The 23,535-nt window shown below is 52.4% G+C and overlaps 4 protein-coding genes across 4 annotated transcripts; 2 read left to right on the top strand and 2 right to left on the bottom strand.

The window, feature by feature from the left end:
* Window positions 1-31: 31 nt before the first annotated feature.
* On the top strand, window positions 32-1,976 carry NEUTE1DRAFT_117412 (uncharacterized protein; the record flags this gene model as incomplete). Its single annotated transcript, XM_009853897.1, has 2 exons — window positions 32-301; window positions 376-1,976. 2 exons carry the CDS (start codon window positions 233-235, stop codon window positions 1,024-1,026), a joined length of 720 nt encoding a protein of 239 aa, XP_009852199.1.
* NEUTE1DRAFT_130520 (uncharacterized protein) lies at window positions 1,961-9,846 on the bottom strand (the record flags this gene model as incomplete). The annotated part of the gene is made up of 2 exons (XM_009853898.1): window positions 1,961-2,500; window positions 2,704-9,846. The coding sequence occupies 2 exons, from the start codon at window positions 9,844-9,846 to the stop codon at window positions 1,961-1,963; spliced, it is 7,683 nt and encodes a 2,560-aa protein (XP_009852200.1).
* Window positions 9,847-14,428: 4,582 nt separating this feature from the next.
* NEUTE1DRAFT_130521 (uncharacterized protein) lies at window positions 14,429-16,650 on the bottom strand (the record flags this gene model as incomplete). Its single annotated transcript, XM_009853899.1, has 4 exons — window positions 14,429-15,698; window positions 15,753-16,184; window positions 16,302-16,371; window positions 16,509-16,650. The coding sequence occupies 4 exons, from the start codon at window positions 16,517-16,519 to the stop codon at window positions 14,658-14,660; spliced, it is 1,554 nt and encodes a 517-aa protein (XP_009852201.1).
* A 4,385-nt stretch (window positions 16,651-21,035) lies between these two features.
* On the top strand, window positions 21,036-22,834 carry NEUTE1DRAFT_84001 (uncharacterized protein; the record flags this gene model as incomplete). The annotated part of the gene is made up of 5 exons (XM_009853900.1): window positions 21,036-21,281; window positions 21,364-21,431; window positions 21,505-21,728; window positions 21,797-22,204; window positions 22,262-22,834. 5 exons carry the CDS (start codon window positions 21,154-21,156, stop codon window positions 22,631-22,633), a joined length of 1,200 nt encoding a protein of 399 aa, XP_009852202.1.
* Between the last annotated feature and the right edge of the window lie 701 nt (window positions 22,835-23,535).

Genomic DNA, 23,535 nt, shown 5'->3' on the forward strand with positions numbered 1-23,535 from the left:
TCTCCCGGCCAATTGGTTGGTTTTTTTTTTTGTCGCCAAATGGACAACACCGAATAATACCATAATACGAATCAGTCCACAAGTTGCCTGACCGACAACGCCAGTTCCTTGTACTGGAACCTCGACGGCTTCCAGCACACGTCGGCATCTTCACGGCGCCTCCTTCTTACATACACCAACTTTCTCAGCCACCTTCTAGAAATCCTCAAGCGCGTCCGAACAAACCGCCAAAATGGCCTTCCTAATTCTCGTGATCGGTGACCTCCACATCCCAGACCGGGCCCTGGACATTCCCGCCAAAGTGCGCTTTCTCCACATCCTCTCCCCCTCCTCTCTCTCCCTTCAACCTCTCTAACACCTCTCGCCCCAAAATAGTTCAAGAAACTCCTCGCCCCCGGCAAGATCTCCCAAACCCTCTGCCTCGGCAACCTAACTGACCGGTCAACTTACGAATACCTGCGCACCATCGCCCCCGACCTGAAAATCGTTCGCGGCCGCATGGACGTCGAAGCAACCTCCCTTCCCCTCACCAGCGTTGTCACGCATGGCAACCTTCGCATCGGCTTCCTCGAAGGTTTCACCTTGGTATCCAACGAACCGGACCTCCTCCTAGCCGAAGCCAACCGTCTGGACGTGGATGTGCTCTGCTGGGGCGGCACGCACAAGTTCGAGTGCTTCGAGTACATGGACAAGTTTTTCGTGAACCCCGGGTCGGCGACGGGGGCGTTTACGACTACTGCTGCTTCGTGGGCTGTTAACCTCGGCAGCAATGGAGAAGGACAAAAAGAGCAGGATAAGGGGTTCGATGAAGATGAGGAGGTGGTGCCGAGCTTTTGTCTGATGGATGTCCAGGGTATTTCGTTGACGCTTTATGTCTATCAGTTGAGGAAGGATGAGAAGGGGGTGGAAAACGTGGCGGTTGAGAAGGTAACGTATACGAAACCGGTGGAGCCGACGGGAGCGGGCGGCGCTGCTGCTGGTGCTGGTGCGGCCGCTTCTGGCGCGGCTTCGGTGTCGTCGTCATGATCTTTGATACACTTGCTTTCTAGGGTTAGTGGAGGAGGGGAGTGGGATGGAACTATAAGCAAGATAAGCGAGCGTGATTGCTGTAATGATGATATACCACCTCTGAGTTGTGTCTTTTTATGTGCCATCTTTGGTCAAAGGTCAAGGGTTCACTACTGGGCAAGATGCTAAATTTCAGACCTGTGTCCTGACCGAGACATGGACATGGGAGCTGTTATTGCATCTATCACCTTGTACATTTCGAGCTATAGATATACAGATGGGGGCATCATGACAAAACTCGAAAAGGGATCAAAAGAAGAATGAAAGTACGTGAGGGAAGCACCAGCCACAACATAATCAGATAACCCCCAACCTTTATATTTCGACGGTGCGCCCACAAAATTTGAGAAAAAGACCCATTCCATGCACTAACTAGTTCCATATGCTTTTCGCTGCGCCGCTCATGTGAACCCGCGTTCCCTATTCCCTTGTCCTTCCAAAAGTATGGAGAACAAAAAAGCACATCACATACCACACCGAACACATGTAAGAACGGCGGTAACCGGTATGTAAAACCCATACATACACCTCCATCCGTCTCGCATTCCGCCATTCGCTTCCTATACATGTCCTCTTAACAATGTCCACCTTCCCCGCCTCCCTAATTTCTCTCTGCCGCTCTACCTTTGAACATCTTTCTCTATATGGTATATGGTTTTTGTCCTTGGATAGTGGACCACCTGAACCCTCCTGGACAAACTCTCTATGGCAGCCAAAATGCATGCTGATTCCACTTCCACCTTCCCTGCCATCTCCCACCCGCGCGTAGGACCCTCAACTTGTAATTGGCAAAACCTGCAAGTTTCAAGTCCGACATCCTAGTACCGTAACTAATGTTTTCGCCACCAACCAAATGCATGAGACAAAGTAAAGAAAAAAGGGGAAAACGAAATCACTCCCGAGCCTCCACCAGCTTCTTAGGCTGCCGCTTGTCACCACCGCCACCAGCTGCGAGGTCCGGCACCGATCCTCGCCGCTCGCTGGACGACAAAGATGGAGAGGACAAACGCCTGTCCAGCTTCTTGCTGCTGCTGTTGCTGTTGCTGTTGCTGTTGCTGCTGCTTCCGCCGCTGGTATTTGTGACGTTACTGAAGCTTGTTGCGGACTCCGAGGGGCGAAGGAGGCGGATATCGTATGATCTGCCTCTTCTGTGGCGTTGTTTGCTGTTCTTGCCGCTAGGAGAGAGGAGTTTGGGTGAAGACGGTCTCGATTCACCGCCGCTCACGTTGCTGGCCGCCACCTCTCGAAGAGAAGCCGCAGCGGATCCCACTCCGATTTTGACAGTGGAAGCAGAAACAGCGGTGTTATCAGCCAAAGGAGGTGGCACGGGCGAGGAAAGTGGAGTGTCAACGTCTTTTTTGGTACTGCTGCTGCCGGGGTTGATGGGTTGGGGGCTTCCAGGTCTTTGGGCGAAGCGCCGTTCGAGAAAACGCTGTTTACAAGCTGAGGCGTCAGATTCTAAGCACTCGAATGCCACAATTCTCGATTGTAAAGAGATAGTAGGTTTCATTGATCTGGGGTTATGGGAGTCATGGGAGTTGTTGGGGTTGTGATAGGGGTCGAAGAGATGGTAGAGGTTGTGGCAGTGGTGGCAGTGGTGGCAGTGGTGTTAGTGGTGACTTTGGGCTGACCAACCTGAGTGCTGAAACTCATGCTCGCGCTCGCTCCCAGATAAGTATCCAGCTTTCTCTTCAGCAGCTCCCCTCGAACCGGCTTGGCAAGATAATCGTTCATACCCGCAGCGAGACACTTCTCTCGATCGCCCTGAATGGCCGAGGCTGTCATGGCTATCACGAGAACATTGCGGACAGAATCTATCGGATCGTTTCGCAACATCTTCGTCGCCTCATAACCATCCAGCACTGGCATTTGTACGTCCATTAGTATGATGTGATACGGGTTTCCCTGCCGCGCCTTCTCTCGCAGACCCTCAACTGCTTTCAGGCCGTTGTCATAGGTATCAACATTCGGATAACCCAGCTTGTGCATATACTGCATGGCAATCTTAGCATTGATGGAATTGTCTTCGGCAATGCATATTCGAAGCTGGTTGCGTGGGATATGGGTAAGGTCGATGTAGGGCCTCGGCACCTGATCACTGCTGACATCGCCGTTTTCCACAGCGCCCGGAAGTGGCCGCGGTTGGCGGTCCCGTGGAGGCTCCATCTGAACGGGCGATGTGCTCTGGGTATCACCTGCCATCACCTCCGGCTTGGCCTTATCAAACGTGACAGTGAACCAGACGGTTGTCCCCACGTTCTCCTCACTGTCCAGGCGGATCTTGCCCTTCATGGTCGATTCGATCAGTGACTTGCAGATACTAAGACCGAGACCACTGCCGCCATACTTCCGCGCTGTGCTCTCGTCGGCTTGGCTAAAGGGAAGGAAGAGCTTGTCCAGTTGCTGTGGCGAAATGCCGATGCCGGTATCCTTGACCCAAAATGTCAACGTCGCCTTCTCTGTGGTTTCGGAGTCCACCTTGGCCCCAATGGTGATGGAGCCATGCTCTGTGAACTTCAGGCTGTTGCCAATGAGATTGCCGAGGACCTGGTGAAGACGAATGGGATCGCCGTAAATCAACATGGGAGGAAGATTGATGTCGTGAACGATCTTGACGTTCTTCTTGGATGTCTTTTCCTTGTTGCTGTACGATGCTGCGCGGACGACTTCGCGAACCATCTCCTCCGGGTTGAATGCGATGATGTAGAGCTTCATCTTGTCTGCCTCCATCCTTGAAAAGTCTAGGATGTCGTTGATGACTGTAAGTAGCAGATCTGCCGACACGCGTATTGAGTCAGCCATTTCCAATTGCTCCTTATTCAAGTTGCTATCCCTGAGCAGCTCCGAGTTTCCAATCACTCCATTGAGGGGCGTGCGCAGCTCGTGAGAGACATTAGCGAGGAAGATTGACTTCGCCTTCGCGGCTTCTTCCGCAAGCTTCACGTTCCGGATGGCTTCAGCTTCGGCATTTCTGGCTTTGGTTTCTGCTTCAACCGCTTTAGCCAAAGCACGCTTCTGGAGCGCCACCATGGAGACGTTCTCGGCCGAGACCTTTTCAACAGCTTTCATGGCCAGAGCGTTCGAGTAACTGATTCCGATCTGGTTGACGAGAAGCTGCAGAACAGTGACGTTTCGGTCTGTGAATGAACCGGGAACACCTTCGAGGTACAAGACGCCAAGGAGCGGGTTTTCAGAACCATGCAAGATCGGGATGGCAATGACCGCTTTGCTGTTGGGGTTCCTCCGAAGCCAACTTTCACTAACGTTGCCGAACCGCTCATCGCTCACAAGGTCCCGAAGAAAAACCACCTCACGGAAGCGGGAGCAGTACAGGATGACATTCTCGGCAACGAGGTCGGTTCCGCTGAGGGGAATGCCGGGAATGTGCGCCTCGGCTCCTTTATCGGGGTCACCACTCGCAGCAACACACAGAGGCGAATTGTCCTTCTGCTTCTCATCCTCATACACCACGAGAGCTGCCAGGGTAGCGGACCCGCTGCACGTCTGCAAGATCACGTCGCACATGGTCTTGAGAAGCTCATCAACCCTCAACACCGAGGAGATGACCTGAGATGAGACCAAAATCGCGTGCAGATCGATCATATCAAGTGCTGGCAAGCCAACCCCAGCCTCCGGCTGCATTGAGCCCCTCCACGCTGTCATGCGTTCCCCTTTCAGCGCTGCCACCGCAGCCTGCGCCGTCTCCTCTCCGTCCTCCAATCCTTCTTCTTCCACGGTCCGATATTGAACAGACGCAGCGTCGCCAGTAAAGTCGGTCTGAACGCCAGCATCAGCCGTGCGAGGGTTGCGCATAGGGCCATGGAGCAAGATACTATGACCGGTCTCGATGAGGTCGGCGATTCCTGTGGCACCAAGCTGGCGGTAGAGAGCGATAGAGTCGCGAAGGGTAGACCGGGCAGAGCGCCTGCCCTTGTGACGAATGAAGACGCTAGCCATCAGGTAATTTCCCAAGGCCTCCTCAAAGAGGAAATTGTATTCTGCAGCATGATCCAACGCCTCTTCATATTGCTGAATGGCATCCCCATATTGACCACGGATCTCTGCTATTTGGGCATCCAGTAACTTTGACCAAGCCAGGTAGTTAACATTATTAACTGCCTGCCAGTCCTTCAGCCCCTTGTTCAGTTCATCAATCTTCTCAATCGTCTCCTCCACGCGGCTCTGAAACTTCTCCTCATCTTCTGCCATGCGTCGAGGGTCTTGCTGTTCGCGGAGGATCACAGCCGCCAAGGACAAAGCGTAAAACCACTGTGCGAGCTTTGTGTTTCTGGCCGACCAGATCATCTTGCTGTTCTTGCAACAAACCTCCCCGATCTCAATGGCCCGCTCATAGTGCCCATACAGGAAGAGCGGGATAATCTCGATTGACTCGTAGAACATAAGCGTCCTCTCTCCACTGGCCTTGGCTGTGAGCCAAGACTTGTAAGTTGAGGCTTTGTGTTGTTCGTCGCTCATGACCTCATAAGGATCTGTCACTTGCGTTTTCCCTTGCAAGGCACGGCACACCTGTCGAATGGCAATAAGAATTACGCCGCCACGAGTGTCCAGATGCCAGTTTGGTACCTCTTCACAGCCATACTGGCAGAAGGCCTCGAGATCGGAGATATTTTCGCTGGCAAAAAATTTCAGCTGTGCAGCTAGACCAAAGCTAAGAATGGCAGAGATGCGGTCTCCCATAGCAGCGGCGAACTCGACCGATGCCTCAAGCTGGTTGGCAATAGCGCCGAGCGGAAACTGTACATGACCGACAAAGTTGGCATAGATCATGTAGCCCCTGGCCATCGAATATGGATCGCGGTACTTCTCCAGCAACTCCAAGAAAATGCCGGCCAAGTCAACAGTGAATTGAACCATGTTGAACCTCGAGAGGGCGATGGTGCCCAAGAATAAAAATGCCATGCCAGACTGTGGGAATGAACCTTTCTCCAAGTGTAACTCCATCATAGAGAGCGCAAGTTGGTAAAAGTACAGACAGTTGCTCCACCATCCAGCACTAACGGTCTCGGTGAGCACGGCACCAAGGGATGCAAGAGTGATATCTTCCGTCTTGGGCGGGTTGACCAGCTCGCTGCGATCCATTGTCTGTATTCGTACGGACAGGCGCTCGAATTGGGCGTCGCACTTCTCAAAGGATGGGTTGTCATCGAAGCCTACACCCAGAGCTTTCAAACACAACCGGAGTGAGTCCAATGCCTGTTCGGAGTTTCCGCGCTGAGCAAAAATTCGTGACTGCAGTACCCAGGCCGGGGCCCTGTCAACAGCCGTCCTTGCCTTGGCGAGAATTGTCTGGAGTAGATCGTTGGCGGCGGCGTGGAGGCCAATGTAAAGGTAGCATTCGGCTGCCTGGATATAGAGTTGGAGAGTCTCTTCATAAGAGGAATCGCCCGCATCGTCGTTCCAAGGGTCAGGTTGAAGTAGCGCTACAGCGTTGCCGTAGAATTTTGCTGCAGTAGGTCTTGCGCCACTCACGGATGCTTCTTGTGCACACCGGGAGAGCAATGCTCGATACGAACGCCGACGAGACACTTGCTGGCAGATGATATCGACGCACTCGCAAATGTGGGAGGCCGCATTGTCCCTGTAAGAACGATCGTTGGCGTGGTATTTGAGAAGTGTTTGGGCGATGGCAAAGTGCATTTTTCGAGCATTGCACTCTTGTAATGCCGCAGCCGCCTGGATATAACGATCATGGACGAAACGAAAATGATCATCCCTATCGCTTGGAACAATGATGCAGGCTTGTATGGCTGCTTCAAGTCCAGCAACGGACTCATCTGCGGGTATGATATATGAGCAATCTTCTTCTTGCTGTCGCTTGTCCTTGTCTTCTTCAAAATGAAACTCGCCAGTCATGAGTCGACAGATAAGGTCAAACGAAAAAGTCTGCCCGAGTAACGCAGCCCAAGCAAGGATTGACCGTGAGGCGGGCGGCAGCTCACTTAAGCGTCGGGTGATAAATGCGGTGTCGAGAACATCGTAGTTCTGTTCCCCTTGAAATTGGTCGAAGAGCTTGTCCAGGTCGTATTTCCATTCACCAGCCATGTAGTCATACCAGATGCACTTCTTCCTATAGCCAGCATTGAGCATCTCACGCATATAAAAGGGGTTTCCAGCTGTCTTGGATTGGATGACGAGAGCCAAAGGCGTGACATCTTCCTTCGGTAGACAGAGTGTCGACGATACGAAGTGTATTATGTCGTCCTCGGACAGAGGCGTTAGCTTTATTTTGGTCATTATTGGTGCGCCTGCTCCCCGTGGTAACTCTTCGGACTTTGGTGGACTGAGGATTTGCAGGACTTTCTCGGGCCCGATCTCTTCCGGGCGGTACGTGATGATGATGACCATTTTCATTCGCGCTCCAATGATCTGGCTAATGAGCTCCTGTGACTCGTCGTCCGCAAAGTGCAGATCATCGAGACAGAAGCAAATGAATTTGTAGTGTGTGAACATCCGCAGTACATCGAGGAAGGTGTTCGTAAGGCGGGAAGTCTGCGTCGAAGCCCCAGCCCTCAGAAACTCCTGTGAAGTCTGGGTCGCGGACGATACTTTCGAAGAATGTCGGTACATGTTGTTGCCGCCAAGCTCGGGAGACGATCCGCGTCGTTTCAACGCGGGCTGGCCGCTCTGTGAGCTAGTGGAGTTAGATCGTTGAGGGGTGTTGTCGGGCGGGCCTAGCAGGAATTCGGGGAGGCCAAGGACCTTATGCAACGTAGGCCACACAGGCCGGACATGGTGTTTGAGCGCTTGATGAAAAGGGGTCTCGGTGTTTCTCTCGCCCCAGACCTGACGGAAGAGAGAGGATAGCAGCTGCAAAAGGGGGCCAAAGGCAGTTCTCCTTGCTGTTTCAAATTTGGCTGTAGCACAATAACCTCTCCTGCGCGCATCTGCCAGTATTGACTGGACCAGATAGCTCTTTCCTAGACCGCCGGTACCCTCGATGATCACCACCTCGCAATTGCCTTGTCTCTGCTTTCGGAACTTGGAACCGAGCTGGCGTGATATCGTCGAGGTAGGTTCGCTAAGCAATCCACTGCCCCGCGAGGCATCAGAGCTGACAATCTCGTTCAAGCTGGACGTTTCAAAAGCTGGCTTGTCCCACTGGCGAGACTGTCGATTTCCTCCCGAGATCGTCGAGGTACCCGTTGACGTGCCTGAAGACGTCGTTTCGCCCGAGGTGGTCACCGAACTCGTTCCCAGGGCCGAAGGGGGCAAGCTGACTCTGTTTCTCGGATCCGGGGCTAAAGCAAGGGCCCATGAGCCGGACTGCCTGTTCAAGCCGTCGGCTGAGCTAGCGCCTTCACTGGAGACTTCAGCATTGTCAACAACATCGTTTGACAAGACAGATCCGTCTGAACCCCAATTTACCCCACCTTTGTGGTTCATCCCATGGCTCTTGGATACTCGCTCAATGACTTTGACAAGCTCGGATCGCTCGCGGTCGCGGCCAATCATAATGGTCGGAAGCCGGAAGGAGGAAGATACGTCTCGGGAACCAACTTGGAAGTCCTTGAGACTCTGGGAATCGCCGGAGCCAAGCAACTCTTGCACCTTGACCAAATCGTGCCGGAGGCCACTGGCCGAAAAGTACCGATCGCTCACGTTCTTGGAAATGCACTTTTGAATGATGCGGCCAATCGCGTCGGGAACATCCATTCGTATCTGGGACACGTTAGGTATCCTACGCCCAAGGACACCTTGGACGATATCAAGCGGTGTGTCACCCTGGAACACGGGCTGCTGTGTCAAGAGACTCCAAAACAAAACCCCCAGGGAATAGATATCGGTGCGAGTGTCGGGCTCGGCAGGCATCCGTCCGGTCTGTTCAGGACTGATGTACTGAAGTTTATGGCGGGCGCCCACCTCCTTCGATAGTGTGGACCAGCCTGTGCTTGTTAAACCGTGCTCAAAGGACCGTAGGCCAGAGCCGAGTGACGTTATCTTTATTCTGTTTAGTTCGAGGTTGTAATGGAAGGCGTCGGGACGTATTTCGCCGTGAACAATGCTTTGGCTATGGTGAAGCATCTCCAGACATTGGGCAGCGCCTATGGCAAAATCCAGAAAGTGCTGAAGTGATATGGGCTCCTCGAGGACCGGATGTTCTTCGCGGTGCGCCTCCCATCGGTCATTGTGTTTTTTGGCGTAGAAGAAGGCGGGGCCCATATCCAACACCTTGAACAAATAATTTTCCCCAGAATACGCGTAGATGGCCACAACGATGGTCCCCCGATCGCCTGGCAAGGGGTTCAGACGAATGAGGTCTATCGGTCTCGAGATGTGCTCGGCATTGGGATCAACAGTCGAAACAAGACTTTTGGTAATATGGTAGGCCCTCTCTTCGCGGAGGACATGGTAGGATATTCTGGCAACGACAAGCTCCTCAACAACAGGCGCATCGGTAGCATGGTGGCCAACGGTGGGAAGAGAGGTGGTGGAACGATCACTGCCGGCGTCGCTGTGAGAGGCCGAAACGTTGGGGCGGTCCTGGGGGGCTGCGCGGTGGCCGGGTGCTAGCTTTGCTAAAGACGACGGACTCGTGTTAGGATATGGAGCCGGGGAGGCGGGGGCCGGGGTCCCGGTGGTGGAAAAGGGCGAAACAAATCGAGTGCCGAAGACGTGCCAGTTGTCGTAGGTAGAATGGTAAGGCGGTTTAGTCTCGTCCCATGCAAAGCCGGCGATTTGGCGAAGTCGTTCGAAGATGCGGGCCGGGGGATCGAGCTGCTGCTGGTCGTCTTGTGGAGGTATCGCGACTGACTCCATGGTCGCCGAGAGAAGGAAAATCGGCGGACTCAAGGATAACGGGCTCGTGGGGAGGACGTCGTGTCGGGGCGAGTCATGTTTCGATCATGGTACGCAGGCCGTCGTTCCAAGCACCCGGTGCCAGCATGCGAGGATTGTGGTCGTCGATGTATGCACCTTCTGATGTGTGTGGTGCCGAGTGTGCAAAGACTGTTGCCGTTCAGTGTGGTGATAATGCCTGGTAGCGATCGTGATGAGGTGGAGTTGGGCTAAGTATCGCTCGGCGCTGAGTGTTTGAGTTCGCTGGAGCGGTTCCAGATTTTGAGGTTGGCGGTTGGCCCAGGTATGGTCGTGGCTAGTGGTTGCAGTGTTCTGCCTGTCGTCGATTTTTCCGTCCCCGGGGAGGGAAAAAAAAAAAAAAAAAAAAAAAGGTCGTAGGTACTGGTCACCTAGGTATAGAGAGTCTGTTGGTCGCCGGTGCTGGGCAAATCAGTCGCCACGAGCTGAAAGCCAAAAAGGACGACAGCAACAACGACTGGGGGTGGATAGGCGGACGGAAGTCGGTCGCGGTCGGTGTTGGCAGATTCTTTGGTTGGAGGAGGTCGTTAGAGAGGTTTCAAAGCAGCCAGAAAGCAGCAGCCTAGGCGAGGAGTGGTTGGGTGGACTCGTGGTGGACTGGGACTGGGACTTGTCGGTTGGTGATGGAAAAGGTAGTACCTACTCCTCCTACTACTACTTGCGAAAATGGAAGATGGCCTCTGAGGGTGATTCTGCGTGCTTCTTCTTTGTCGTGGTGGATGCGTAGAATGCGCAGCGCAATGGTGAATTATGGGAATATCGCTGGTCGGTGGGTGGATGTCCGAGGCTGGAGTGGAGGAGAACTTGAAGCAAGCTGCAAAAGTGCAAAGCGGTGCTGGGCCGTGGCCGATGCTGCTGTTGGAGCGGAATGCTGAATGGATCAGGATCGATGCGAATGGTGTGTGGACTCGAAGGACTGCTGCCGTGGTGCACTGCAGTGGACCTGTGATGCGTCGTGGTGGTAAGAGGTACTTCCGCCGGGAGTGTAGGAGCACCCGACGATGGGGCCAAGAAGTCAAAGTCGGTATCGACCAGGAGCGGCAAGCTCCCATATACGGCTTAGCCTCGTTTTGGTGCACCGCACCGCACTGCACGGTTGCACAAGAAACTGCCACTGGGTCCTACCTACCTCTAGCAGCGAGCTGTCCCTTCATCAAAAAGAGGCAACTGGATTTCAGGTCACAGCGGGATTGCAGTGTCAAAAAGAAAAGAAGGAACACCCAACTTGGACAGAAACAGAGAAGACAGTCAGGTGGTGCTCCTCCCCCGAAGATCCCTACGACCGGCGAAGGTACTAAGGGCGATATCCGCGATTGTCAACCCAACTGAACCCGCCGGGAAGCTCTAGAGTAGCAAGGCAACCTAGCCCCCCTCCTCCCGTTACCAAACTGAACCCAGGCAGCTACCTCTATGTACTGCCCTGCCTAGAGGTACCTACCTATTCATAGCGCACCGGCGTACCTCCTGTCTAAGGTGTATGTGTTAGATCTCGGAGTTCCGGGATCCCGTCATCTGGTTTTCTCCTCGTTGTTGGGTCTTCTCTCGCTCGCTCATCAGACACGCTGTCCCACACACACGGCACATTCACGGCTTGGCAAAAAGAGCAAAGACGGTGAGGCTACTACATAGCAGTCCCAGAGGTTCGGATGCACATGAACACCTAGTCGGAGAGGTTGACGGAGGAGGGGCCGCCCGTTCATCAACGCCCGATGCAGGTTGGAGAAGAAAGAGACAAAAAAAAAAGGGGGGGGGGGGCACCGAAAAGGCACACAGGCCTGCAGAGGAGAGGGCCTGTAAAAGAGGAGTTGGAACATCCTTGATTGCCATTGATATTTCACCTCAAATTTTTGGGCCCAAGTTCCAAGTTGTGCCCGTGACCCGTTCAGGCCCGAGGCCGTCCTCAAAGCTCCTAATCGTCCCCAATTGTTGTCCACAATCGGTGGTGTCCACTTTGCTCGCTTGTTTCGGCATCGTCTTGGCATCTTGTCTCGATGAGAGAGCTCGTAGTGTAGTCTAGTGTAGTCTAGTGTAGGTCTCCCAAAAAGTTGCCGGCCGCTTCACTCGTAGTGCGTGTAGTGTACGAGCAGTTTTCTTCCTTTTGTTCCATCGATCGAAGGAAGGGAAGCGCTCCCATCTCATTGCCGTCCACCCATCCATCTCATTGGTCATCACCGCCCCATGCCACGCTGGTCCATCGGAATTTGCACGCCCCTCCCCGAGCCCCCCCAACCCTCGACGCCGTCTGCGGGTTCCGCTGTATCGACGACTCCCTCCCGACGTAGCGTGTGTGTGATGCAGATCAGATACGGCGGCAACCGAACCTCATCAAAATCTGAATCGCTTCATTCACAACGTTCGATATGCTCGGGCGCTTTGCGACGATACCTCATGTGCTTGTTTCAAATCTCCTTTGTCCCACCAGACCAGCTTTTCACGGCGCGTAGTGTATTTTCCGCACCACACTTACAGTGTACCTTACAACAGCCTCATCGCCACATTGGCATACCAAATATGACAAACCAAGCTCCCAAGCCCATCCAATTCTTCATGCTATACATATTTCACTCATGCGACCAGCCCAGCCTAATCCTACTCTGATAATCTATCAGTCCATACCCTACCCGCACATACATACATGACACTAGTATCTGTTTAGCATACACATCAATCAGGAAATACCTAGAGTGTATGTCCTCTTGCTCAATTGAACACCATCCAGGCTATATATTCAACACCTTGTCGTTACAGCTTTCGAAACATCAATAGATGTCGTTCGTTCCCTGTATCAACCCATTTCCCGCATAAGCAGCTATACATCATCTTATGTTACACCACATGAATAGATATCATTCATCCGAACTCGGAAAAGCCAAGCGCCGTTGACGTCACTCGGAATTCGGTAGTCAGTAACACGACGGGAAAATTTTAAAAAGAGGAAAAGTCAGACTATGGACCAGCTACCGGTGGTCTATATCAACACTCTCTAGCTTATCTATAGCTTGAATGTAGGATTTCTGAAAGAACGGTGAATGTATGTCAATCAACTCGATGATTCACACAGAGAAGAAAAAAAAAAGAAAAAAAAAAAAAGGTGCTCTGCCGCAGGGAACTTATGCAACCTATGATGTGTTCCCCCCCCTTCCCCTCTTTCCGCGCGTCGTGGGACCGCATTGTCAGGTCTCGAGAGGTCCCGAGAGATATGCACGTGCAAGCAAATAGGACTTGATCTACGCAATGAGTGTTCCTTTTGAACTCCCCTCCCTCCTATTTTGAGTCGTCCAGATCAAGATTACCAACAGAAGGGCACGAGGACTTTCTCCTTCCAAAGTAAACCCGGGCGGTGATGACTACGGGGACTGTTCAGTCCAGCCTTGGCAAGCCAAGTATATAGTAGTAGACTAGATGAACGGCGTTTTTTTTTTTTTGTGAACTAATTGCGGCTCTAACACGGTAATAGGCCTTGTTTATCAGCATCCCACCGATCTTGAAAGTCTTTCGTATATACACTGGTCTGGTATAGTAGCCCGCGTTGAGTAGTCCAAGTACACTACACTAGCAATTAGAGCTTGGCAGTGTCGTCTATCTGACAAAGTTCCTGCCGATCATCTATCTTCGTGGAGTTCCTAGTCGGGGGAGAGACTTCCAAAATTGGGAACAGACAGACCATCGGGCATTTGAAATTTTGCCACAGCGTACGTCTCCTGCTGAGTCCTCGTACCATGTTAAGTGGCTAGAGTACATGTATGTAGATCCGGGGTGGTCAATCTTTGTGGCTCAAACATGGATGATATATATGATATGTAACACGCAGGGTAAGGCTATGGAAATTCAGATGATCTTTGGACAATTGTCTGTCCGTGTCGTCTTATCTAGTTGAAGAAAAGGCTGGGGCTTGTGGAGGGAGGGAAGGAACAAACGAAAAAAGAGGCGGACTGACACAGTAGGCGATGTTTGATGTTGTCACATCACTTGTTGATAGCCTCATCAACTTGCTAGAACTGGACAATGGGTCATCCCGCTGAGTAAGTAACCAAGTAGCCCTTCCGATTAAACAGCCGGCGGTCAGTTTACAAGTCAGTACAAGTGAAAGTCAGCCTTGTTTCCGAAACATCCACACCGGTTGATTTTATCTCCTCTCTAGTTATCTCCGCAACTCGTACAAATAGGAGAGGGACTTGACGTGTCCAATTTCCGAAACACATTAAAAGTAATTGAGCAGCAACAGCAAGCCGAGAATGGGCCGATCTGCTTGGGGCAATGCCGTGAGGGGTCCAGAGTCCGGGCACCTATCCAGATCCGAAGGGACAACTCATAACAACAGCTTATGGTTATCCCGAAATGGCCTCATGTTGTTCCCGAAATGGCGGGAAGCCGAACCTTAGCTCGAGCCAAACGAGGATATAGGGTATCAGCGGGAGATCGACTCCGCACTAAAAGACAGTCGGATGCCCAGCATTAAGCCCTGATCCGGCAATTCAAGGCACCAATGGTTCAAAAATAGTCTGAATAGACACAGGAGAGGTAAGGACCACGAATGCGGGACAGCCCGGTGGCTGGGTGCTCTTATCATTAAGTTTTAACAAAGCTCATGTACTCCATAAATGAAGCAAAGCAAGTAATGTGTGCTATTTTATCATAGTTATGCAAGTGCAAGATTTTCCTCCCTCTCATGCTCTGCGTATATCCTTACTTCATCTCGCATTTGTCCACATCCAAGTGATATATAGTTTTCGATTCCTCCATCTTTCCTTCTCTTAGTTAGGAAGCGCCGACCTCGCGGGGATGGACTGATCCTCCTTGACGCCAAAGACGAATGACTGGGCGAGCCTGCGCTCAGTGTTCTGACGTCCGTTGACAAAGTCGGGGTAGTTGAGGGTCAACTCGACAGCACCGGTGACAATGTTGTCCACAGCCTCGACACCCAGCATAAACGAGTGGTCCTGGTTACCAACCTCGTACCTCCAGCTGCCGAAACGACCACGGGACCAGATGTCCATATCCTGAAGCTTGGGGAGAAGCTCCTTGAGGACGCCCTCTCTTTCAAGTGAGGGGGTGGGGTAGCCATGGTCGAACTTGCGGTGGTAGGTGGAGACGATTTCATCCTCGGGCTTGATCATCTCGGTGTTGATGAGACCCTGGATGCAGTCCTTGAGCAGGTTCTCCTCATCGACAGGCTTCACGGTAGACTGCGAGACCTCGAGCATGATGGACCAGTAAGGACCTTCCTTAGCCTCATCAGAGCTGGCCTTGGAGCCGTCAGCCTTGTAGAGGGTGGGCAGCTTGGCGCCGGCCTCGGGCTGGTTGTAAGGGGAGTAGTTGGAGAAGATGGTGGCGCGGTAGAAGGGGCAGTTGTCCTCGGGGAAGTAGAGCCAGCACTTGTCGCCGATGCGCTCAGGACGCTCGCCACGGATACCGACACCGATGACATGGGTGGAGGAGTAGTAAAGACCCTTGGAGAGCGATACAAGCTCCTGGTTTCCCATCTTCTCCACAAGGTGGTCCACAGCCATGGTGTTGATAAGCTTGCCATACTTGACGGTGGTGCCGTCACCGAGCGTGACAATCTTCTTCTCGGCATCGACCTTGGTGACCTCTCCATGCTTGCCGTAGCGCTTGTTCTTTTCGGGTAGAGTGTTGGAGACGGCGATCCAGATACCACCGGTTCCGTCGCGGGCAGGGAAGCGGAAGGTAGCGTTGGGGCCCCAGTTGCCGGCAGTCTTGTTAAGAATGACATTCTTGGTGACAAGCTTGACGTTGGGGGCGGCGACACGCTCGCCGAGCCACTCGCATTGCATCTATGGCGACAATTAGCACTGGTTCCATGTCGAATGACAGGACAAGCTTCTTACCCTGGTGGTGGGCACGGCCCAGACTTTGTAGTTGTAGGGCCTCATGAAGATGTTGGCAACACCCTCGCCACAGTTGCGCAGGATCCACTCATCGAAGTCCTTGGGCTTGGTGTTGGCGACACGGTGCTCAAGAGCGGCATCGATCATGCCCTCGACGCACTTGACCTTGTCCTCGTCGGGCAACATGGAGATGTTGTTCTGGAAAGGGTAGGGGACCCAGAGGCCCTTGTAGCGCACATAGGAAATGCGCTGATGTGTGTACCAGTCATCCGCCTTGGGAAGAGCCTCGTCAAGGCAGTCGTCAAAGTACTTGTAGTGAGAGAAGATGACGTGGCCACCAACATCATAGAGGAAACCCTCAGGGGTAACATCTGTAGAGGCGAGACCACCGGCCTTGTCGTTGGCGTCAACGATCAACCACGAGGGGCCGTTCTAGAGATTGAACACAAGGATTAGCTGAAGGTATTCACCCAATGACTTTCCACGGCGGTGTACAGAAAGCAGGGAGGAGGATGAGGAGGAGGAGGGGTATCCGCGGGGGACACATACAATGTGGTTGAGGCGCTTGGCAGCACCCAAACCAGTTGGGCCAGCGCCGATAACGAGAACGTCAACATTACTGTGACAAAGACGAAGAGGTTAGCACAGAGCCACTCTATAACTTTTGAAGCCCGCTGAGACGAGCTGACTGCAAGCAGCTGGTGGGACACACGACGCGTCGGGCCAAAGAGGTCGGTAGCAAGGTAGGAAACTCACATATCAGCCATTGTGGAATAAGTCTGCGTTAGTATGATTGAGGATTAATATGTATAAGGTAGTCGAAGCCTAGGCCGGGCGTGAGGAAAAAGGAAACTCAAGCCGCTGAGTTGATGGTTGGCGCAAGGAAGGAGGTACCCCAGAAAAAGACGAAAGCGGGTTGAAACAGATCGAGGGGGCGCGGAGGCAAGTTTATGAGGGATCGAGGAGAGGTTCAGATCGCGGTTCAAGCTGTCGATGATAGGCCTAGAGGTATGGATACGGACGGAGTGGTAATAACCCAACGTTACCTACATGCCGTGGGCCAGAAAAGGAGAACCCACGAGCTGATGGCGCTGATGGAGGGTCGTGGAGGGGCACGTTGGGGCAGCCCCAAATTATGTGGCCAGGGGCATCGCCAGATAGCTGGAGAGCGAGCCGATGATTGGCTGGATTGGGCGGGGGACCCTCTCCATCCCGCCTTGGACCCTGACCGCCCCTGGTCTGACCCTGACACTCTGACAGTCCGGCCCTGACTTGGGCTGATACTCCCGTCTCCCCAGTCCTCTCTGCGACCACAACTTCTCAAGAAGCTCAATGGCAAAACACGGGACTCTGGACGGTTTCTGGGTGGTGTGTGGCACAACTGGGCACCGCAGTGCGCCATTGCCAAATCGAGGCCGCACTTGTGTAAAACGACCAGAACGGACGCTGGCGGGGATACCCCTGGAACGGCATGCAGGAGCTTAGATGAGGGCGGGTGAGGCTACGATGTCATCTCGCAGTCTCGCTGCTGTCCTCAGCTTCGCGGTGCAGAGGGCATCACAGCAAACCCCCCCTCCGATTGACATTGGATGTTGCTCTTCCAGGGAGGAATTACAGACAAAATAGAGATTACCAGTCAGCCGCAAGATTAAACCATACTACCACACGTTGCATCGGCGGTCTTTGAACGGACAAACTGTTCGCATCCCTCGCGTATCGTACACTACTTTATGGCCCTCTTTCAACACGGGCACGACCGGCAAAGCATGCACATGTGGTCGGCGGGGTAAGTGTCGTCGAAGCTCGAGTCGGTCAGGGTATGCTAGTTCCCTGCACTGCAGGTGGGCTGGCTGCTGTCGTTACATAGCTGCCTTCCCATAGTGTAGTTTGCATCGATGTGTTTGGGATCATGCATTCACAGCGTCCAAGAGACGACGTTGCGGTCACGGATTCACCGCCTGAACCGTTCTGATGGCTGTCAACTCTGGACGCCGGAACTGCCACCAGTCCCCCGTCCCAGTCTCTTATCACTGATCATCTGGAATCCTTCAATTACGAGGGATATGGTATGTTGCTGATCGCGCTGATGAAACAAGCGCAGGGCCCGCCACAGCTTTGCATGACTGGAGACGTTCGCCATTCGCAACCATGTAGTCAAAGAAAGCAAGAGAAGAAGCCGATCTTCAGCAGATCAACAACCAAAGGAATGAGAGAAAAGCGTGTCACTGAAAATCAAACTCGAGATGCACAATGCGAGCGGTATCTCACATGGCATGGCCTGCAAGACTACATACATTCAGTTCCCGCTCGTTACGAGACAACAGCCACCGCGGTTTATATATATATCCCTGACATGAAGCTTTTACCTCTTTCTTTATCCCTTCTGCTGACGAAAGCGTTCCGTCTGCAGTCTTTGGGTTACGACGAGCATGACATTAAAAAGTACGGTTTTCTCTTGGAGAGGTGAGAAGTGTGAAGCATAACATAACTCTATGGTATTCTATGCGTTACAAGATAGGAAGTGGTGGGCCAGATTCTAGTATATAGTGTGTACACCGCGATTCAGGCACTCCCACTCTCGATATCGCGGACTCGGCATCAATACGATTCAAGGCTCGGAGGAGGGCGAACGCGCCGGGATTTCACCTGGGTTACGGAGTACAGGCCTCCGTGTCGAACTCCTTCCGGTCCACTGTAAAGAGTAGAGTTGAACGAGAAAGCTATGTGGTCTGGGGAACAAACAACAATCTGCCTACAAGATCGATTTGTCCCCAGCCAAGGGCATCATAGCCGGCCCTCGCCAGGTTGCACCGAATGGGCTCACGGTGTGACACGGGAGGTTCTACCAGTAAGATGCTGAAGTCACGCATGAAACCATTTTCTATAACCTTTTAAGTAGAAAGAAAGCGTGATGTTTGTGCCTTTTAGTACGGAAACGAATCCTCTGCGCGGGCACATGATATGATACCTACTGGACTGCCGCCTTGCGCCTGAGCCAAGAAACTAGACCACTTCCCATCATTCAAAAGGCCCGTACATCATGTCAACAAATTCGATGCGAGTAGGGCAAAAGGCTTGGAGGCTCTCAATCAAAGCACAGGCTGTCACAGAGACACAACGTCAATCGGGCACATACTTACATACAGATGTTGACAGCACTGTTGCGCACTTGCAAGGACGAGCTGCATCAGCATGAAATGCATGTGTCCATGTGGTGATACGGATGCACACACTCTGTTGATCGGACGGGAGTTAGAGAGGCTAGATCCAGGATGGACAAACTCCCATATCAACGCATCGCTTCAATTTGACTTGCACATCGCAGGAAGAATGAACTTTAGCCCCCCTCAACGCTGAGCAATTTCTCTACGCACGCAACATGCCGGCTTCCTGACACCTCAAGATCGCCAGGCCAACCCAACTCTTGCTGCTTGATGGGAAGCACTTGACTTCCCGAAACGATAATGCGAAGCCGGCGAACAACCTGGCTAAAAATAAACTCTGACAACATAAGTGAAATACTCCTTTTTTAACGGTCTTCGCAGCACTCGCCTTTCCAGCTACAGTATCAAGCTTTTCCAAGTATTTTCTGGAAATGTCAAGGACGGGCGTTGGTGACAAATCCCACGGCAAGCGGGGAAGGCGAGTCAGTAACTTGCACACGATCTTCAAAGATGAAGCTCCGCCTTTTTTTTTTTTTTCTTTGCTTTATCGCAATACCTATTCTACGGCTACAATGTATGGTTCTTCGTGGGGGACAATCATCCGCCCATTCGGGGGCTTCGCAAACAGCTTCGTTTCACATTACTTCGCCCCAAACCTGTGTTACCTTGTAATGTGATGAGGTTCCTCCTGAGTAATTGCTTCGCTGATCCAGATAATGGAGATGGTGAAGTTGGTTTTCAGGTCGACGCAGTGGACTTTTTGAAAGTTACAGCCGCAACGATATGCAGTGCATATACTTAGGCTACCGTCTTTGTTGAACCCCTGTTCCATGATCTAGAGCTTCGTCGTTCACGAATCTATTCTCGCTGAAGCCAAAAAGTCTAACCAAGCTGAAATCAGATGTGATACTTGTTGGAGACGGTAGTTGGCGGGTGGCTTCAATTTCCCAGGATGTCCATCTTGTCGTTTTTGGGTATTCCGTGCTTATGCGGACCACAAGTTTACTTTTCCGTCGCCAGGCACGTTGCCCCTTATCTTGCCCCTATTTGTCGCTGCTTTGACGATTACATTCCCGACCAATGGTATCCCTGGAAGCTTCAACTGGGTCGCTCAATCCAGTAGTAACATCTACCCTGCCTTCCCTTGTGCAACTGGTGGGCTTGCAGTCAGGTACAGCTCTGCACGGGCTTTGAGCTCGGTCCTAAGGAGCGCACCCACACGCGAAGTGGCCATCTGAAAAGAGATCAACCGTTGTTTCCAAGGCAATTCCAGATGGAGTGCAGTTGCGCGAAACCACAGCAATGCAGATAGATGGTGGACATCAATTGCTCGACTGAGGGTGGTGATGCCGGTGATGATAAGTACAAGGCAAGAATCGTGCAAGCGTGGCCGTGTATCTTATACCCGCTCGTGGACCGATTTACCCTAGATTCACTGGCTGTCTTTTGCACATCCGATCCATTCTGTGGTGCGTCCCAAATTCCGCTTCAATATGATTTCTGGTTTGCCCTCTGCGATGTTCCTTCCAGGGCAAGGCTGCGTCAGCACAATGTGCAGCGAGTAAAATAGAGTTACCCACCTAGCCGGCAAGCCCAAACCCAAAAGAGTAGCATCTCTCCCCAGTCTGGAACTCCTGCTCCCCCATTAGGTTTCGCACGCCTCAATCGCTTTCAAGAGATCTGTGACACCCCTTGGCACCCCCTTGGCGCCCCTTGGCATGCCTTCGAGGCGGTCCCCATTTCTTCTCTTTTTGCTTCCGTCTCCCTACCATCGTCACGGGCTCTGCCTTTCTATTATCATCTCGCCTCCCCAGAGCTCCAAGTTTGCGCCCCGACTCCTCGGAATCACAAAGTCGACCGCAAACCGAACCCCTCCCCCCACGGATCAGAGAGCGGATTCATTCTCCAGAACTGCAAAACGCGGGGCTCGGTGTATCTATCCTTCTGCATCCCCTTTGTACATTTCCACTTGGCGAGGTTGCATGACCTGAACTGCCGGCCGTTGCAGCTCCTCCTCCGCCACCTTTCGGTCCCGGCTTCTGTTCCAGCTCGACCATCCGCTCGTTTGTTCGACTTGATTCAGCCCTTCCCATCGAGGTCCAGAGTCTTTTCGCGACGTCATTCGCAATACTCCCGTTTTGAACCTCGAGTCCGATACGTAACTTCGGATTCGCACTACATTTAATCACATCGCTACCCCTTTGAAGTCCCCCAACAAATCTACAACCCACCACAAAATGGGCGTTGAAGAGAAGAGCCGGGCGTCGGGCGACTCCCCTAGAGATGCCGTCCTTCCCACCGTTAATCCAGAGGCCCAGAAGGCCCAGCCTCCGAAGAGTGCCATCCACCCTGCGTTCTATGTGAGGTGAGCTACGACACTCCTCCGCCCATGGCGGGAAGGCCTACTGAGTTTCCGTGTGTTCGGTTGACTGATATCGCGATTGCAGCATCTGGATCGCAATGAGCTCGTCCGTTATTTTGTTCAACAAATGGATTCTATCCGCCAAAGGATTCGGTAAGGAAGCCCCGATACAGATAGCCGAAAAGGGACCTGTCGAAGGACAACGGATACTGAGACGACAACGCAGACTTCCCGGTCGTTTTGACCACTTACCACTTGGCCTTCTCTACCATCATGACCCAGATCCTTGCTCGATACACCACACTGCTCGATGGCAGGAAGACAGTTAAGATGACGGGCAAGGTTTATCTGCGCGCCATTGTCCCGATCGGTTTCTTCTTCAGCTTGAGCTTGATCTGCGGCAACCTCACCTACCTCTACCTCAGTGTTTCCTTTATCCAGATGCTCAAGGTCAGTACCAAAAGATGCGCTTCGCTTAGTAGATCAACGAGATCTAACACTTCACGCTTGGAATACAGGCCACGACTCCTGTCGCTGTTCTCCTCTCCGGCTGGGCCCTTGGTGTGTCGCAGATCAACATGAGGGTTTTCCTCAACGTTTCTGTCATCGTTGTCGGTGTCGTTATCGCTTCGTACGGCGAGCTCGAGTTCGTCTGGTTGGGCGTCATCCTCCAGATTGCCGGTGTCGCCTTCGAGGCTCTTCGTCTTACTATGGTTCAGCGTCTCCTGAGCTCCGCCGAGTTCAAGATGGATCCTTTGGTTTCGCTCTACTACTTCGCTCCCATCTGCGCCCTCATGAACGGCGTCATTGCTCTTTTCTGGGAAGTACCCAGACTTACCATGGCTGACGTCGACCGTGTTGGCCTCTTCTACTTCTTTTTGAACGGCCTCTGCGCTTTCGGCCTCAACGTCTCCGTTGTGTTCTTGGTAGGTTGGATATCTGGCTGGTTCTGTTCAAAGCGGCTTACTGACATGTTTGTGCAGATTGGCAAGACTTCGTCGCTCGTCCTTACCCTCTGTGGTGTCCTCAAGGACGTCTTGCTCGTCGTTGCTTCTATGGTCATCTACGGCAGCCAAGTTACTCTGACCCAGTTCTTCGGCTACAGCATTGCTCTCGGCGGTATGGTTTACTACAAGCTTGGCGCTGAGACCATCAAGAGCTACGCCGGCGAGGCTGGCCGCCAATGGGCTGACTTTGGCAACCGCCGCCCCGTCCTCCGTCGCATTTCCATCATCCTCCTCTCCGTCTTCGTTGTCTTCTCTCTGCTCGGCGGTTTCGCTCCCAACTATGCGGCTGGAATTGACCCTACTGAGTACCTCAACGAGGCCAAGTCTAAGATCGGGATGTCCGCCTAAGCTCGGAGCAAGGAGTTAATGTGCGGGAACGGCGCATGAGTTGGACGCGAGAGAACCGAATTCTGCAAAAGGGGATGTTGTTATTTGGTGTCTACTACTATAAAATACCGACCTTGTAATCCTCTCCAGCAAGTCTCCCACACTTTCAAGTATTCAGCACGACACACCCTCAAGGATATATATGGGTTTCTCGCCGCTTTGCCAGTAGGGAAGCATGAAAGGGGCAGGTAATATTTGTCTTCTTTGAATCTCACAGGTACAAAAGACCTCTCCCTGTTGCGTTTTTTTATTTCCTCTCTTCGCCGATCACGTCGAACCAGGTTATACGTCATATTTCCTAGCCAGGTCATGAGAGTTTGGTTACTTCGCTTTTCATTTTGCTTTTAGCTATGTTTTTACACCAACTTTCGGGAGATGAGTAAGGGTCGCAATGAGAGTCACGTCAAAGGCAGAGAGAGAAAGTGGGCACATGGGCGACAGGTGATAGATATACCGGAAAATTCTGGGATTACGGGAACGGAATGAGCGAGGATAGCGGCGCCAGTTGCAGGCAGGCATATGGTTGATATGATAGGACAGGATAGAAATGGTGGGCAGGAATACATGGTTAATGAACCTGAATCAATGAGGACTTGTAGGTGTGAAGCGTATGCAAGTGAATGCTCATGGAGCTCGAGATATCGGCGCCGTGATTGCTGTTGAGGCAGTGCGTGCATGTGTGTGTGCCCGTCTGTATCACCGAAGGACCAAGATATCTCGGTTGTCTGCCATACATCTCGAACTGGTACTGCTCTTGGAAATTTGCTCGAGTTGCCAGGCAAGAAAGATGTTCCGTCCCCTGAAAACTTCACTTCTTTTACTTTATTCTGATTTCTTTTCATTTGTTTTCTTCTTCTTCTTCA

This window comes from Neurospora tetrasperma, assembly GCF_000213175.1.
Source record: "Neurospora tetrasperma FGSC 2508 unplaced genomic scaffold NEUTE1scaffold_4, whole genome shotgun sequence".
In the NCBI taxonomy this organism is placed as follows: Eukaryota; Fungi; Ascomycota; class Sordariomycetes; order Sordariales; family Sordariaceae; genus Neurospora; species Neurospora tetrasperma.